At 39.6% G+C, this 17,338-nt stretch overlaps 1 protein-coding gene across 4 annotated transcripts; it reads left to right on the top strand.

Moving 5' to 3' along the window:
- Window positions 1–409: 409 nt before the first annotated feature.
- On the top strand, window positions 410–15,885 carry ift43 (intraflagellar transport 43 homolog (Chlamydomonas)). 4 transcript variants are annotated; one of them, XM_016670106.1, is made up of 11 exons: window positions 410–557; window positions 1,633–1,731; window positions 1,830–1,844; window positions 4,642–4,712; window positions 7,440–7,475; window positions 8,148–8,194; window positions 12,564–12,636; window positions 14,671–14,746; window positions 14,873–14,935; window positions 15,192–15,321; window positions 15,662–15,885. In XM_016670106.1, exons 1-10 carry the CDS (start codon window positions 501–503, stop codon window positions 15,297–15,299), a joined length of 645 nt encoding a protein of 214 aa, XP_016525592.1. In that variant the 5' UTR covers window positions 410–500; the 3' UTR covers window positions 15,300–15,321; window positions 15,662–15,885. The 4 variants fall into 4 exon arrangements, 3 of the variants coding, with proteins under 3 accessions (XP_016525592.1, XP_016525591.1, XP_007549342.1); XR_001661756.1 differs by having other exon boundaries at window positions 414–557; window positions 15,192–15,552; XM_016670105.1 differs by having other exon boundaries at window positions 414–557; window positions 15,192–15,883.
- The last annotated feature ends 1,453 nt before the right edge of the window (window positions 15,886–17,338 follow it).

Raw genomic sequence — 17,338 nt, 5'->3', positions numbered from 1 at the left:
TTAAGGAAGTTTGTGTTTTTGTTTTCAAGGATATTTTAACATGATCAAGAACGAATTTTATTTTTGGTGTATGTTTCTGCTAGGTTAATATCAGAACATGTGTTACTTAATATATTAAAGTTATTTATTGGAAAACAGTGGCAACATCCAGGGTGTGTTTTAGATTGGTGCAGGAAAAGGGAACACGCTGCATAGTGCTACCGTTTACTTGATCTATACACCAAAAACGTGGGCGACGCTGACATCTGGCGGACAGACTGAGAAACTGCATGTCTAATTTGAGACGGGGAAGAAAAACAACGTTTTTTTATTTTAACTATTAGCAGAAGTCATGAAGTGTTTGTCTAAATAAATTCTCACACAAGAAACAAAGTAAAAAAAAATATAATTACTCGTGTTAATTTCCTACATCTGGCTGAACGAGATTAGCGTTACGATGGTGACCGTTGCTACGTAACGCCTATGCTTGCGGAAGAAGCGAAAACAGAAGAGCTGTAGCTATGAGGAGAGAGATGGATGACAACTTTCAGCTCGAAGATGGTGGAGTTACAAAGAATGTAAGCGTACTGTTCGGATCTTAAGCAGCTCTTAAGATAAAACTAGTACAATTTCTCTACTTTTTTTTTTTAGCGCTGTTCGAAGATATAACATTTTTTAAGGTTTCAGTGAGGGGTTGCGGCTAGCGTTTTAGCTAGCCCTTTGGTGTTTTTCAGTAGAACAGATAGCTAGCTTCGTTTGAAGACAGCTTAGCTTCCAACTGTTTTGAACAAAGACTTCAGACAAGTTTGTTATACATCGTCCCACTACCGTTAGCCATTCCTGCTTTTTCTTAACGCTGTAGCTTGGCTTTTCCGTGTATTCTCGTCTCCATATGCCTTTAAGTGGTTTGAAGGTGGTTAATATTTTAGCTAATTAAAAACTGACCACTGAAAAAATATCCGCAGTAAATGCATTGTCAACTTAATTTTTTTACTTAAACAGGAAGTGGGAACCGGAGCACAAAAATCCATGCATAAAAAAGATATACCTGTTCAGGTACAATCTGCCAGAAGAGGGATCTAATCCAGAACATAGTTCTTTAATGGCTGCTTCTATCATTGTTTTAGGATCTTACTATTTTGGCAAGCTTCTATGAATTCTCGAGAGTTTTCACTTGATCAACTCATTTAATCAGACTTTTTAGTCATGTTCCCTAACTTTTTGTATATTTTAGATCTTAATTGATATCACAGACCAGATAAAAACCCCAAACTCTAGAATATTTTGACATTTTAAAGATTAATTTTTATGGAACTGTTCTAAATTGTTCTACTTCTCACATACTTCGACTGACTTTCACATAGCAAACACATCAGAATCTTCCATTTGTAAAGTCTTTTTTCCTCTCTTCATTATTTGTGTCATGTTCATCTAATTTTTTTTTAACATCAACACTTGTTTTCTAGGGTTTTACATCAGCTTTTCAAAATTGTTTGCGTTCATTTTATGGTTCTGTGCAAGTTCTGTGTTTTGTACTGCATTAAGCTATTGCTTTATTATGTTATTGCCTAAATATAATGCTTAATATTTTCAACTGGCTTTGAAATAGATTAAACATCCTACATTTAAAAAGATATAACTTACATTTCCCAGACTGCCAAATCTGGCCGAAGAGCTCGTTTACCAGCTGATCAGTCATTTGAAGATTCTCGGCCGGCAAGGAAATCATCCACCTCTGCTTCAATAGGAGATGTGAGTGATCTTTAGATATCTACATGGATGTTAATATTTCTCTTTAAATTACAAGTTCATAATTTGCACTTTGATTTTGTCACATGCATGAATTGCAGGATGATGATGAAGAGGTGGGTGGTGTTAATTTGCATGGCTTCTGCTGCAGATGGTCCAACTAGTTAACTTTTTTCTTCTCTTGTTTGCTTCATCTTTGTTTACCTTCTACCTGCAACATAGGTGCTGCTTCTTAGATAACGACACATGCAGTCAGTAAACTGCAGGAGTTTTTATGCCGTGCATATTTATGCATTTTATGAGATATAGTTTGCTTAATATTTTATTTCTTCCAACAAGTTTTAAATCATAAAATGAAGTAAGTAAGTACCTTTATAAAGCCACATTTTATGCACTTACATCTCCAGGTTCTTTTCTAGATATATCACTCTCAGCTTTATACATCTACTGAGTATTTCACCCATTCCTCTTAGCAAAATCCATAACGATTAAGGTAATTCTACTGCTAGAAGATGAACCTAAACCTCAGTCTCACCATGGTACACACTGGCTCTGGTGTCCTCATTGTGATCTTTAGTGTTAATTTTCTGCTATACATAGGAATTTGGAATTTGGACATAGGCTAAAAAGTTTAGTTCTGGTTTCATCTGGTAAAACACCTCTTCCGTATAATGGCTAAATTGACTACCTGGTTCTAATAAGTTCCTCTAGTAACTAGCTTTCCTCTAACTGCTCCAGAAGGGCTAGTCTGAATTTTATTCAGAGGTGTCAGAATAAAGAGGACTGCATAAAACAAAGGGTATGAAATATGGCTCTTGAAAGATGATTAAAAATCCCCTTTGCTATCACTGGCATTTTTGGAATGAGCCACACATCTCCTGCTCTGGCAAACTGCAAACCCGCCAACATTCCTTAAGTGAAAAAAACCCACAGCAATGTTCTTGCTTTAGGCTAGTCTCCCAAATTAGGCCAACTTCCCTAATGTATGAGCCGATACTCTCGCGCCCTCTATGACCTGCTGTGCACATACATCAAATTTTTCTGTACGGTTGTAGCTTTTCTTTCTTTTTTTTTCCTTGCAGGGTTTGTTTATCAACCCTGTCCTCTGATTGGTTACATTCCTGGCATCCCTTGCAGCAAAGAATCGGATGCTTTTTTTTTGTGCTTTGAAGGTTTGTGCACCACAAGCTCCTTGACCCAGAGACCTCCAGAGAATCCTAAATTAGAAGCCCCAAAGGCTGAGGTAATTGTCCTCACAGGCCTCAGCGCTTCACTACAACTGTGAGGTTCATATTTGGTCTTGAGGAATTGAAGTCACAGATTTGTTTTGTTTCTCAGGACACTTATAGCCTCTTCATTTTTGTTGAGCGAAAATGCCAGAAGAATTTATCCCTCGCAAGGAAACGTGATCTTATTATGTAGTCCCTCGTGAAAATGACTCATTGCATCAAAATAACGAACAACAAAGGGATTTCTCATCACTTGGAAGACATTCTGCAGGCTAGAATGCCTTTTAATAATATCTGTTCCTTTTAAAGAGACAGTTACTAATTACACAAAGTTAAGGGAGCTCGTTTAGCCTCGGCTCCCTGGTTTAATGGTAATATACAGTAGAATAGAGTGGGTTCCCCCTCCCTCTGCCCTGGTTAATGGCGACATTCAGATTTATAAATGGCTTTGCAAAAGGAACCAGCTTTAAATGATTATTTCCTCTTCCATCATAAAAGAAGCAAATTTGCCAAAAACATTTTGTCCTCTTCAGACCCAATATAGTAATGAGAAATGTTGTGATTTCTTCTAACTCATTTTTCTGGTGCCCACCCATGTATGCTTTAAAGGAATTCACTCATTCACGACTTGTTCTCAGGGTCTAAATTTAACGATCATGATGCGTTCGCGGTTTATTACTCAAACAAACAAAGAGAGCTGCTTTTTTTCCCCCTGTCTGAGTCCATTTTTGGGTTAGATGTAGTTCCCATACTGTGCTTCATATGTACAATACAGCATGACAACAACTTAACTTATAGAGGCGAATCTTTCCTGCAAACACTGACGTGTTCTTATATGAGTAGGAGGTTTTTTTTAAGCATTTCAGAGGATGATAAGAAAGTAACTTTGGTTGAAATGGTCGGTGCCACGATATTTACATTTCTTTACGTTTATCACTTTATAAGCCACACACTTCGTTGTGTTTTATTAAGATTTTATGTACTAAACTAACACGATATGGCGCATATTTGTGAAGTGCTAAAAGGTTGTTGTTTTTTTTACAAGCAAAAATCTATCTGAAAAGTGTGGCATGCATGTGTTTCAGCCTTTCTGAGCTACAAGTCTTCAACATTCTCAGCTAAATAATGTAAAACCCAGGTCGTTTTTTGGTTTAACATACTCTTCCTGTTTTCAGATGATGGGTTGCTATGTGCTTCAAACCTCGAGGTGTTGTTTTATAACCTAAACCTGCTTTAAACTTTTCCACATTTTCCTAATCTGTCTGCTAAGATTTTATGTGGCTGTTTGTCTGCTAATTTTCTCTAGCAAATCTCTGTGACCTTCACAGAACAGCTGGATGTAAACTACAGTTAAATTACACACATTTGGAATTTGTTCTGAAGGGACCTGGTCGCAGATTCAAAGGGCTAATGTCACCTTTCTTAATTTGTTTTTTTTTCCAAGACCTTAAAAACCATTTTCTAAGGTGTGGAAAAGTTTAAGAGGTTTAAGGTTTTTTGGACAGCACTGTACAACTTTCTAAACTCACATGCGGTTCTTTGTGTGTCTCTAATTGTTTTTTTTTTTTTTTTTTTACAAAGCTTAAGCATATAATGTTGCTTCTTTAAACTCGTACCGACACGTATTGCTGTGTAAATAGAAATCCATTAAATCTTTTTGGCTATTGGTGTTTTCTTTCTGCAGGGCCCCCCTTCTAAACCGGCGCGGCGGCAGGGTGGCTGGGCAGAGGAAAGCTCTGGATCTGGTTCTGCCAAGTATGTATCGTCACCCTTTCCCCCCGCTCTGCAGTGGCAACGCTGAAGCGGAGCCCGCACGCTTGTGTTATGTGTTATTAATGAACTCTCATGCTGCTGAATGAGCTTATTTATCAGTGTATATTTGGCTCTCAGGCTGTGAATCAACAAGGTTAGAGGGAGCCTGTCTGAGCGGGCAACTCTCCATTCGTCTTCATCTGTGAGCAAGGCGGTAATTGACATGGTTAATGCGTCAGCCACAGGAGGGCACTGTTAGTCAGCTAGCCACTTCATCACAGGGGTTCAAGCCACTTCATCACCCCTTCCCACTGTACTCTGCTCTTTACACAGAGAGCACAACATAGAGAATTCATAAAAATGTTTGAAACAGATGGTTGGTGTTTGCTGGAAGGTTTGATCTGCAACTGTTAACGCTGCTCATAAGTGAACGGTCTGTCCTTTCACCTGCTACTGCGCTCCTTTGCTTTAGTCTCAGTGGAGATTAAAGAACGCGGGGTTGAAAGTGAGCAGGCAGAGTCACTTTTGTTTATTTGCATAGTTTACTGCATCATTAGTGCAAGTAGGAAAAAAAAAGGCAAGCTCAATAGGTCTTTCCTTTCACACGTCGAAGGTCAGCGTATACAGCTCCACTTTTGCGTAACCCCTCTTGATTCTTGGTCTCAAAGTGATTCAAATACAGGAGGTGTAAAAGGGGCTTGCATGTGCATTGATCCTTTCTGAAACAAAGTAAGTAATGGTCCCCCCTGGAACCGGCAAGGACTTTTCCTTTCAATGTCACCCCTCATGCTCAATCACCACTGCCCTCCTCCCACTAATCCCAGCGCAGAAATCCCGGGATTTGTCGATCTATCACTTCTAATTGACACTAAATGATCTGTCAGTTTATTGATGAACCTTTGAAACCAGGTTGTCACAATATATTTTATCCCTAACAACTTTTTCCAGACAGTTTTACCATGTCTATCGCTTTGCCTTACATGAGTCTTAATCAAGCGGCCTGTAATGTGTCTTAAGTGTCGCCACCCTCCTGCCCCCCCTCCAGACAGGACACAGTCCAAGGGCAGCCAGGTATCAGCTCATCTCCGCTTTGCCTGGTTGGACTTTTGTCCGTTTATTGTTGTTGGCGTTTTGTCAGTCCGTGTCCAAAAGATGGAAAAGGCAGGAGTGAATAAAATCACGAGGCTGTATTGATCATCAGGTTTCTAATCCTTTACTTTATCGTTGAGATTTTTTTTTTTTTGTCTGATTATTCTGTTTATCTAAAATAAAATAAAAAAAAATCACATTTTTAAAAATATTTTTTGTCTATTTGAAATAAGGTAAATCTCTTTAAAATCCTGAGACACTAGAAGAGATTTTCTTAAGGTGATAAATCAAAATGTGGACTAGAGCTAATGCACAAGTTTCTTAATTAAAAACTACTTTCTTCTGTTGTTCCAAATGCTGATACTGGCATTGTGATTGCTAGAGATGTCAGAGAAGATAAAAGGGAAATCAAATGATCAGCAGGCGGCAGCACCCACCCAGGAAAACTGACAAAATGAAAAAGAGAGGGTTTTTTTTTAACCTCTTAAAAATTCCAAAAACAAGATTTTATAGCTTCATATGAGGCTGCAGTGATTACTGGTTGTCTTATAAAAATGTGTTTGTTAGAAATAGTGGCAAAATTGAGTTTTGTTTCAAATTGAGCTGATTGTCAAAACTATAACATGTTCTGTTTGCGAATTAATTTTCCCACTGGGGACAATAAAATTAAGATGAAATTAATGTAATTTAATCTAATTAAATTAAGTACATTTAATTGCATTAGTTTATTCTTCACCTGTTCCATTGTTTTAATTTTTATTTATTTATTTTCTTGTTTTGTAAAATGGCATCGTTTTGGTGAAGAATCTCCGGGATGATTTTATGCTGTGACAAAATTCCAGTCAACCTTTCCTGCAAACACTTGAAGATTTCTGTTCTTGAAATTGACTTTTTGTACTTTTCTTTAGTTAAATAAAAAATTCTTCCTATGTTATTAGTAAAAATTAGGAAGCTATTATGTTCTTTTTTGTGAATCAGTTAAGTCCCAAACTTAAATTATGAGGATCTTTAAAACAATTTCAAGCAGTCTTATATGTCCTTAAATGAAACTTGCAGAAACCCTCAATTATATTTTTAGTTTAAAGAAAAGTTACATGACGTACAAAATTACAGTCTTAAAGACTTAGAAAGCAGTGGAAGCAAATTTAGAGAAGACTTCATCTGGTCACAATATTACATGCAGATAAAGAGAATTCATTTTGAATTCAATTAAATTTGTCAATGTGATGCCGGTTCACAACTTCACAAGTCTTTTCAAGACAAATAGATCCAATTCATGTCCAGAAATATTTGATCGAATCATCCCTATAAAGAACAAATGATAAAGGGTTGAATTTATGTAACGCTTTCCTGGTTAGACTGAGTGATGACTCGAACTCTTTACACTGGAGCCTTATTCGCCCGGTATTACTCACAAGAACACACACATACAATGAAACACAGATTTCAACTTTACCCAGGGAACATCAGCGTTTGACACGAGGAAGCCGTTCTACACACTGAACCACAATCACCTCAGTCACATAAGCAGGTTCCACTTCAGTTACATACTTTCATCTTTTTCCAAGTATGTCTCAAATACCCACAGATTAAAGTTCTTGTTCTGTGTGAATAAAAAACGTGCTCTCTGTTCATTCACAGGTCTTCAAGGAGACGAGCTGCTGAGGACCTGGAGGAGTAAGTTAACTCAGACTCTTGAAGTTCCTTATTAAATTTGATGGTTGTTGTAGTAAAGTGTATTGTTGTGAAAAACGTTCACGTTAAATACTTATGCGTATCTTCCATATCATGGTGCACATTCTGAATGTTGCAAGTAATGCTCGTTCTCCAAAAAAAAACAAAAAACAATCTCTGTAAGTGATTATAAAAGCAAGATGACGGATTTGCTGTAACATTTATTGCCGTCTTCCTGTAGTTCCAGTTTCACAACCATTCTGTGTCTTAGAATAGAGTGGAGTTCACAGCCATCCGTCTTTTACTCATCATCCCAGCTGGTGCTTGGTGCCTTGTTGGCTGCAGTGAAACAAAACTTCATGTGAAACTGATGGTGTTTCCCTGAAGAATATCTCTTACGGTGTGGCTTTGTCACTCTTGTCCCAGCAATGCTTACTTGGACATTGCTTCCAGATGTTTTTATTTTTTTTTTATAGTTTCTTCAAGAATTTGTTGTGTTGAATGTACAGAAATCAAGAACTGATGTGCTCCACCTACAGTGGAGAAAGAGCAAAAAAACAGTCACATCAACAATACTAAGAACCAACTTGCTGTCCCCCTGTGATGTTCTCACCATCAGGCTTGGTTTTGAGCGTATTAAATAATTAATGTTCATCTTACTTCCTGATTCCACAGCCATCGCCTGCGACCACAAACCCCCCAGGGATCAGATGATGGAGGAGGTAAGAGCACCCTTGCCGTCCGCATTCTTTGCGTCTCCTCACTGGCAAAGAGGAGCGCTCCAGTGTCTCTCCTGCACATTTGTCCTCTGAAAGTAGAGCAGATAAGCAGCAAGTCAGATCATCACTTTTCTCTGACGGTCCTGCCATATTTCTTCCTGGCTGCTGCTGGAACTCGTATAGTAAGAGTCTGTTTTGCGTGAACAAATATAACAAGTTTTCAGTTCACGTTGGTCAGAGTAATTAATAGCCATAACCTTTGACAGATATTAAACTCTCTTTTAAGCCAATGTAATTAGAAGTCTTGTTGAGCTGTCTAAATAATAGTATTATTGCAACAGCAACAACCAGAGCCAGCCTGAAGTATAAATGAAGTTTGTGACTGCTTAGCATCCCTGTTAATTGTTTTAGACATATAAAGAAAAATATTTGCAGCTTAAATTAGGTTCTGTTAATAGAACCTAAAATCCCCACCCTACCCTATGGTAGGGTGGGGATTTTTCCTGACGGATGCTTATTTCTGATTTCCCAGAAACTTCATCTGCTCATTTGGTTTTTGATTAATTCTGATTTCCGAATTGTAAAAGGACTTTAACACATACAAGAAAATTTGTGCTACAGTTTGTTTGATTGAAGCAGTTTTGAATCCAACTGGAGCCTGAGGAAGAACATGTTAGCCCTGTTTATGCATCAAAGCTTGTCTCTGTAACATTTTTATAAATTCTTAATAAAAAGCATTCACATATTATCAAGAAAGTTATGTGAATTTTCACCAGAGCTGCACCAATCAAGCTGCTCAAAAGCTGGACTGAGACTACGCAACCACAGTTGAACACAAACACACATCCACACAGAGTACCAGACCCTTGCAGCTGAATACAAATGTTTTGGTATCACTTTTTGTCTGTGACCTTTGTGCTCTCTACAAACAAGTTAAGACTGAGAGGGCAACATTTTGAAGAAAGGCTGCAAAAGATCATTCTGTTTTTGCTGTGCAAAGCAGCTTTACATGTAAGGTCAACTAGCCTCAGTAAAAACAGGTTAGCATGCACTGCTCACTTCATAAACTGATAAAGAAGTATGTGTGTGTAATCCAAATATTTATTCCTACAAATTACTTTTATTTCGTCTTAATTTTCACAAATTAACATTTTCTGTACATTTTTAGATATTAAAATAAATTTATTGCATGTGCATATAAAATATATACTCAATACAGTTGAAAATGGGGGATTTTCAACTGTATTGAGTTAATTCAAATATTTTGTTACAGTTTTATTTATGATAATAAAAATCAACCAGTCTGTATTTGTCAACTACTTAGATGTTTTCGAAATATTTTTCTTCAAAACATGTATAACACAGTATTATGCAGATGTTAAAAACAGGCAAACAGACACACTTCAAATTATCAAAAAGAAACAACACAAGTCAATATAACAACATATAAATAGTATAAATGTAAATTGTTCTGTTTTGTTACACAGCATTTTATTTTCTGGTGCTCATTAAAAAGTATAAAGGTTGATTAAATTATCTAAATGCATTTCAGAATAATCCAGCCATTAGAATCTAAGTGCTTTCTAATGCTGTACCTCTAATATTGTCAATACAGGTTCAAATGGCCAGTTGAACGTTGAATATAAAGGTTTGTTTCTCTTGCAGTTAAAGCCGCTGGAAAGATTATTACTGTGTGGAGGGAGACCTCTTAATACAAAGCTGGAGGCAGGGGCCTTGGAAATTACAGTGCTGAGGGTTACTGAGATAGCCCCTGCAATCTTGATTATGTCCCACACCCTTATCCCTTATGTCCACTGGCTACAAGCGCAGAGAGAGACCCACAGAGAGAAGGCTTGGCCAGTCAACTGCTCCCAGCTGCCCCCACCGCTTCCAGCTGGTCACTTAAAATAGCTCCAGTATCGCAAACACACTCTTCTGTTTCGTGTCTCGCTCTCACTCTCTGATGTGTTGAATTTTGCTCTATGATGCTTTCAAAAGGAGCTGTGCCTTGGTGATCATGTGACGGGAGCCCTGTGTCGGCTACTGGGTAGACGTCCTCCTGTCTAAAGCCGCTGACTGGCATGCATGAGCTGCAGCTGCACCTTATTATCCGCTTTTTGATATTTACATGCTTCAGCGAGGAGACAGCATGCGGCTGACTAATAAGGCAGACAAAAGCCACCCTGACTCACGTCCAGCTGAGCGCAGTAAGGTGTAGTTATCCTCCTGTTGGAGTTGGTAGAAAACACCGGCTGCTTGACCTCCCGTCATACGTTGAATTTAAAACCAATTTAAAACAGTTGTTTCCCCTTTTTTCCCCTCTCAATAACAGACTTTGCATATAGACAGCATATGCCTCTATTATTCACACTGAACTCTTCATGGTGTGTGTTAATGGTGCATTACCAGTGGAAGTCTGAAAGGGAGCGTGTGCACAGATCTACACCCACGAAGCTGTTTGCAGAGCCGGACGACGAAGCTTTTTGATGTCATTGCACTAAGACCATTAAATTTGATTGGGAGTCCAGGGGGGACGGATTCTGCTGAACGCTGTGCTTTGTAAATGAGAGGACAAAGTGTCACCGGGCCTCATGAATATGAAATAGCCGTGCCTGCATTTATTTGGATATCAGAAACACAGATGAATCTTGTCAGCGGCTAAACGAGTGTGGCATTTTTAATTTGGTTTAATTAAAAAAAAGAAGAGGAAGTAAGTTATCAGCTGAAGGAGGGGGCCTTGATTTCCAGTAAAACTTGAATTAGTTGTTGTCAGAATTCCTCATTCACCTGGGAGTTTTGCTGGGAATGAAACATTTTCCTTTTACTCCACCAAAGATCAATGATTTTCTTTTTTTTTTCTAGCCAAGTTTGTTTTCAGGGGTTATTTTGAAGAAATGGTGACATAGATGCCAAGATATTTCCTCACATCAGATTCAGACTTCCATCTCCTCACCTCTATTTAGCTCCTGTATCGACTTTCCCCTCAGGATACAGCACTGTGGTTAGAGATTACTGACAAGCCTCTTCATGCAGTCCAGCTCTGTTTCTCTTTTCTGGCACTTGGTTCTTCTCTTTCTTGCATCCAGATGTCTATTTTTTCCCAAATCCCTGTAAATACACCACTATATATGTGCTAGATAGTTTCACTGGGTTTGGAAAATTTGGGTTCATGTGATTTGGATGAAGGGACATGTTTGCATTTTTATGGTCTTTTGTGGTCTTGTCCACATGCTTCTTCTATCTGAGGGTTCCAGTTATCTGAGGCACCTGCCCAATGAAACATATTTTGTTTTGCCACAGTAAAACTCCCAATCAAAACATTATGACTAAGAGTGCACTGATCGGTTTGGTTTGATCGTTGATCTGCCAGAAAACTTCAAAGCCTTCAGGTGTCTGCTTGATTAATATGAAGATGTATCTTATTTTACATCGTCATTCTAAGTTCAAGCATCAAAGACAACAATAGGACGGCTTTGGTTGAAGGAAATTCAAGTTTTGAAATGTTCAGAAGTAAATCAGACAGAAAATCTGTAAAGAGAACAGTGGGTAAGAGACGTTGACACAGTCAACAGAGAGGTGAACTTCTGCAAATTACCAAAAAAAACTGAATCCTGAATCGATCAAAAGATGCTTCAGCAAAGAGTCACTATAAGGGTCTTCCTGCTTAAAGTTCGGCACTGACAGTTTTTCTCTTTATTTGTCACAATCAAATTCCTATATTTCTTCCCATTCTCTCTCCATTCTTTATCTGTGATTATTTTGGTGCCTTCACTTGTCAGTCGGAGCAAAGCTGGGGAAGTTTGCCCTGTCCTTCTTGGGAGTGAAGCCATCCTCTGTCCTGTTGCGTTCAGCCAATTAAAGCGGGATCCCACTGTTCGACCAGCGGGCTGGCGGCTCCTGGCACTGCGGCCCCTGCCAGGCCTCGCTGTGACTTCCGACCCCACACAGATGGGCCCACAAGCAAATACTTCTGCACATGGCTGGACGCGGCCCCAGTCAGAGTGGCAGAGTGGACATGGAGGTCGGCCCGCCGGCCACCGCAGGTCCTGGGGGTGGGCGGCGCTGACAGGGCCCAAATGCTAAGGTAGCGGGGGGTGCTTTGTGGGGAGCCCCTGCCCAGCGCCCCTAATCACAGCGGGATGAGCTGCCGTCTTGCCTTTTGAATATTCATGGCCGCATGGCGATGACAGGGCAGCTCTTACGAGGGTGCAGGCGGCAAAAAAGATGCAAGAAATCTCACAAACACACACCTCTGACAGGCATACACAGGGGAAATGCTGTCTTTAGATCACTACTTTTATTTTTGCTGGTTAATCACAGACTTGTCATTTTATTTTTTTGAAAGTTAGCACCTCTCTGTTTGTGCTTTCAGATATTCCAGTGATACCAGACCTAGAGGAGGTGCAGGAAGAAGATCTGACAATGCAGGTTGCTTCTCCACCAAGGTGCAAAAGTTATTTTAATCTTTAACGTCAGATGCATCATTTTTAATACAAGTACTGATGAGAGGTACCTCTTTAATACAAGTAGTAATTTCCAGTACAGGGTAAATATGTTGGGACTATACAGTATTTATCTCTATCCAGGGTCCAAGCCTGGCCACCAGATGTTGCTAAATATATTTTACACATTCTCTGTAAAATGAACTGAAGATGATTTGTAACATAGTTTTTTTAATGGTGTTTTCAGCCCTAAACAGTCTGTATGTTTGAAAACAATTCAATTCAATAGTATTACATTATATAAAAGGCAAAGTTTTGAATTTCAGAGAAATAAAGGTATTTTTTAAATTGGTATATATATATATGAGCGATAAACTTTATGTTTGATTTTCTTGATTACAGTTTTAGTTTTTGTCCCATTGAGCTCAGAGTTACTAACACATGAGCACACTCATTCAGACATACAAATGAAAAATTTGCCAGCTTCCTTTTTAAACCTCGAGACCCCAGGTTCTTGATTTTGGTGCAGTGAAGGTGTCACTGTTTGTTACGAGGTTTAAATGTGTCTGTACTAATCAACACAGATATTTTAACTTGATCTAAGTTTGTCCAGGTGTTTAAAAATCAAACCAAAATAAAGCATCCCTTTGCACACTGCTGAATCTGTTATGATAAAAAAAAATTGTTGAGGAAACCAAATAATTTTCCAAAAACAGTGAGACTTTGAACGGTCAGATGACTTTTTTTTGCAACCTGCTTCCTCTGGAAAAGCGAGTCAATCTCTGACTATGAGCAGGACACTGGATTTGATCTCTTTGAAGTTACCTGTCCTCTGTTCACCTTATTGCGGCGGGCCGACTTTTACGTTGCTGAAATAAGGGAATAATAGTTTGATGAGATTTATGCATCCCTGTTCTCTCCACCCAGACTCTGATTTAAAGGGTAGAGAGAGAGACACATCGACATGTGTCGACTATGTAGCAGGGCTGTGACAGTGGTGGAGGTTATTAGGCTGGGGCTTGCACTCTGTGCAAGATAATATCCACATTGAACTCATTGCAGGGGCAATGTAGCGTGTAATGTGCAGTAAGTAGGACTGGCATGCACTGCTAGGCCCCGGCCACTTTGAGAGCCCCCCTACTTAATTCCAACCCGCAGATAAGCAGCTGGGTTTCAATTTGAGGCGTTTAACACTTGGCAAGTGTCTCCTGCTCTCTGTGGTCACTGCTTGAAGATGTGGAGCCTGATTGTCCACAAACTTTAAACTTATCTAAAGACACTTTTCAGACTTCTGAGTGTGACATAAAAACCTTAAAGGTGACCTTTTGTGCTTCCTTGAAAAGGTTAGGATACATCAAAGGGCTATACGAAACATGTTCCTTACACCTTTTTTGCACAAAAATCATTCTTAGATGATGCGATTTTAGTCTGGTCAGTTTTGCCTATCTTGAGCTTCTTTCAGAATGAGCTGATTTAGGGCCTTTTATCATTTTAAATCTAAATAAACTACTGCTGACCAGGCTCCCCTGGTCAGCCTGGTCAGCTGTAGTTGAGCAGGCTGACGTGAAAATGGCTACATAAATATACAATTATACAACTTTGAAAAGCACTAATATATCCTCCTGCACAACCAGCAAGAATGCAGCAAGGTGTTTCTTAATGATAAGTCAACAACAAACCCTTTTCCAGCAGCCATTGTACAGTGCATACAGTGGTAAAACCAGCTGGCCAAATATACTACAGCTCTGCTGGAGTTGCTAAGTAATGGTGTCGTTCCCGTCTAGTGTGACTTAACAATGGGGAGGTTTTTGAAACGGCTCATTTTCCAGACACCACATTTTCCCAAAAAATTGCTGGGTGTTTTTTTTTTTTTTTTTTTTTTAGGCACTTGGGATGTTTTTAGTAGTTGAGATCCTATTGCAAGTACAAAAATGTGCAAAATACAAATTTTGCATCATAAGTCCCCTTTAAAATCTTTCTTTGCTATTTTTGCATAAAGTATGTTAAAAATTTTATTTTCCTCTGTGGCTTTCTCAGGATTCAGGTGACTCGAGTGATGACCTACCGTGATCTGGACAATGATCTGAAACATTTCTCTACGTTCCAAACCTTAGTAAGTCAAGGACATTTATTTTTATGTATCTTTACCCCGTTTACCCTTCTCTTCAAGGTGGTCTTCTCAGTGTTGTATCACCCCAGTTGTGCAAGCTAAGGGGGTTTTACTGCAATCTCTCTTCAGGATGGAGAGATCGACTTGAAGTTGCTCTCCAAGGTTTTAGCACCAGAGCAAGAGTTCAAAGAGGTGAGTGAGATTTTAGTAAATATAGCCTGTGAGCTCCCCCTGAAGGCCTGTCCAGCTGTTTGTAGAGCACCTGGGGAGGTTGCCACTCTTGTCTCCCAGGTAATCAAGATTTATGATGTGTACATTAATACCCTGCGCTCTCCTTTCCCCTTTCTCCATACTTTGCTCCCCCCCATTCCCTCTGCTCTCTTTCTTGGCTTGTGCGGCTCTCTGAAACTTCTTCCCCCCTCTGTTCTCGTCGACTTTCGCTCGGCAGGAGTATGTGATCTGGAACTGGGATCATCTGTTTGCAGAGGTGTCCTCAGAGCTCAGGATGGAACAGGATCAAGGAGAGAGTCAGGAGTCGGAAGACGAGGGACAGTGACTTCATTTATCTCTAGTTTTTAGTAAGAATTTATTTTCATAACTTTATGTGCAGTATTTCTTGATGTCTCAGAACTTTTTCAAAAGTTCTCTGTTTCTGTGGCCAATTTCTGTCATTCGATCTGTTGAGTCTCTTGTTTTTATATTTATTTTGAGTTGAACAGCCCAAAGGCCATCATTTGAGCGAAGTGGTTTCAGATAAAAATGTCCTCTCTGTACTGGCAGCATTATCAGGATCTACATACAAGTCCAAGGTTGATAATCAGCTAAGCTGAAATCCAGTTGATTGTGTTCAAATTAACATTCCTCATTAAAGCCTACAACCTTATTGTTATTGACTCTGCCATTGACTTTATCTTGCAGCTCTTCGATAGGAGCAACCCCTTCTTCACTATTATCTCAAATGCATGGAGCAGAGTTCCTATTGACACCTGGCGGATTAGCATACATTACACTTTTACTGAATTAAAAGGCATGGATGGAAGTCTGAATCAAGCCGGCTGCAACTTTATAAAGTGATGAGAAAATTAGTCTTTTTTCATGACGTGTGGACTAAAAATAAAAATCATGTTTTGTTGCTTTTCATTGTAAGCTTACGGTTGCTAATAAAAATAAGAACCCCTATTTCTTTCTTTTTTCCTTTTTGTATTGAGAAAAATAAAACACATCCAAACCTCATCGTTCACTTAGACCAGTTAAACCCAGCGATGAGCAAGTCCTTAAGAAACAAAGTAAAAACAGAAGGAAGAATCTCAAGAAGTTAAAGCGATTTTATAAAACCAACACAACAGTTTGATCAAAAGAATATGTGGAATGATGTATACCTCAACAAGCTGTGCTAAATCAGCATTCAGTTTTGCCTTTGGTTCATGTGTGTGAATATAGATGCTGGCCTCCAAAGTGCAGCCAGGTCTATTAGGGAAACAGCTGTAACATTTACAGATTGTGATTAGGTTTATTTCTGAGGCAGAGATCCGTCTCTTGACATTCGGCGAGGCTCAGGAAAGTCCTCAAGGACACGCAGTGTACGCATCTAACAGCTCAATCTCTGCCCATCACAAACAGATCCAGATTTTTTTTCATTTGGTGGGCCTTGAATCAACTTCATCAACTCTGAAGCCTGAGGATGAAGCTATCACGCGGGACATTTGTGCTCTCAGAATGCTTCTGTGGGTCCCGGTATCTGGACTCAGTGCTTCTATGCTTCTCTGTCAGACAAATGCATCGTTTTTCCTTTTTCTTTTTTTCTTTTTTTTTTTTTTTTGTATAAACCGCCTCCACAATTGGCGTGTTTTGCCAGACTTAATGAATTCTGCCCATATGCCCAGAGCAGCTGCTATGTTGCCCCTTCCTCCTGCCCCCGCTGAGCTGCGAAGTGCCCATCCATGTAGAGACAACCTCTAGCTGTCTCTCTGGAGAAGGCTAAGCCTACCACTCCTCTCCTGGCAGCCAGCCGGTGCCGTCTGAGATGGACTGCGGACGGGCCGAGGACTCAGATTAGGGCCCGGCGATCATGGGTTGCGGCCCTCTTCAAATGACTGGGCCAGGCGTCGGTGGATCAGAGAGAGGATTAGAGCGAGAAAGAGATCCAGAGACGCTGTTTGCCATGTGCCTGCATCCAGATTTCTCAAAGTGACCTCTCTGCTGCCTCGTCCTGCTGCTATCCTCTCCTCCTTTATTCTCCGCATGTCTCTCAGTGTCTACAGTACATCCTGATGCTGCAGCGAGGCAGAAAATGACCTCTCACTGTCGGCGTGCAGTGGATTCAATCACATCAGCAACAACATAAGCATTTCTAGTGAGGAGGACCGTTGTGTCCCGAGGAAGCTTTGTGGTCGTGGTGGAAGGTGCCTTTTTAAAATGGAGGTGTGGTTATGACTGACATAAGCAGAGTTGGATTTTATTCAGTTCTGCATGTATCGAGAGATATTAAATGAGCCTTAGTCGGGTTTACATTGCAAAACCGCAAGTATTTTTGGTCTAATTTCTAGTGCAAATATGTTCTTGAAATAAAACAAAACTAACTTACATGTGACTTTT

Source organism: Poecilia formosa, unplaced genomic scaffold (assembly GCF_000485575.1).
Source record: "Poecilia formosa unplaced genomic scaffold, Poecilia_formosa-5.1.2 Scaffold30, whole genome shotgun sequence".
NCBI classification, from domain to species: Eukaryota; Metazoa; Chordata; class Actinopteri; order Cyprinodontiformes; family Poeciliidae; genus Poecilia; species Poecilia formosa.
Note: the sequence above shows the minus strand (reverse complement) of the source record. Positions and strands in the feature narration are given on the sequence as shown.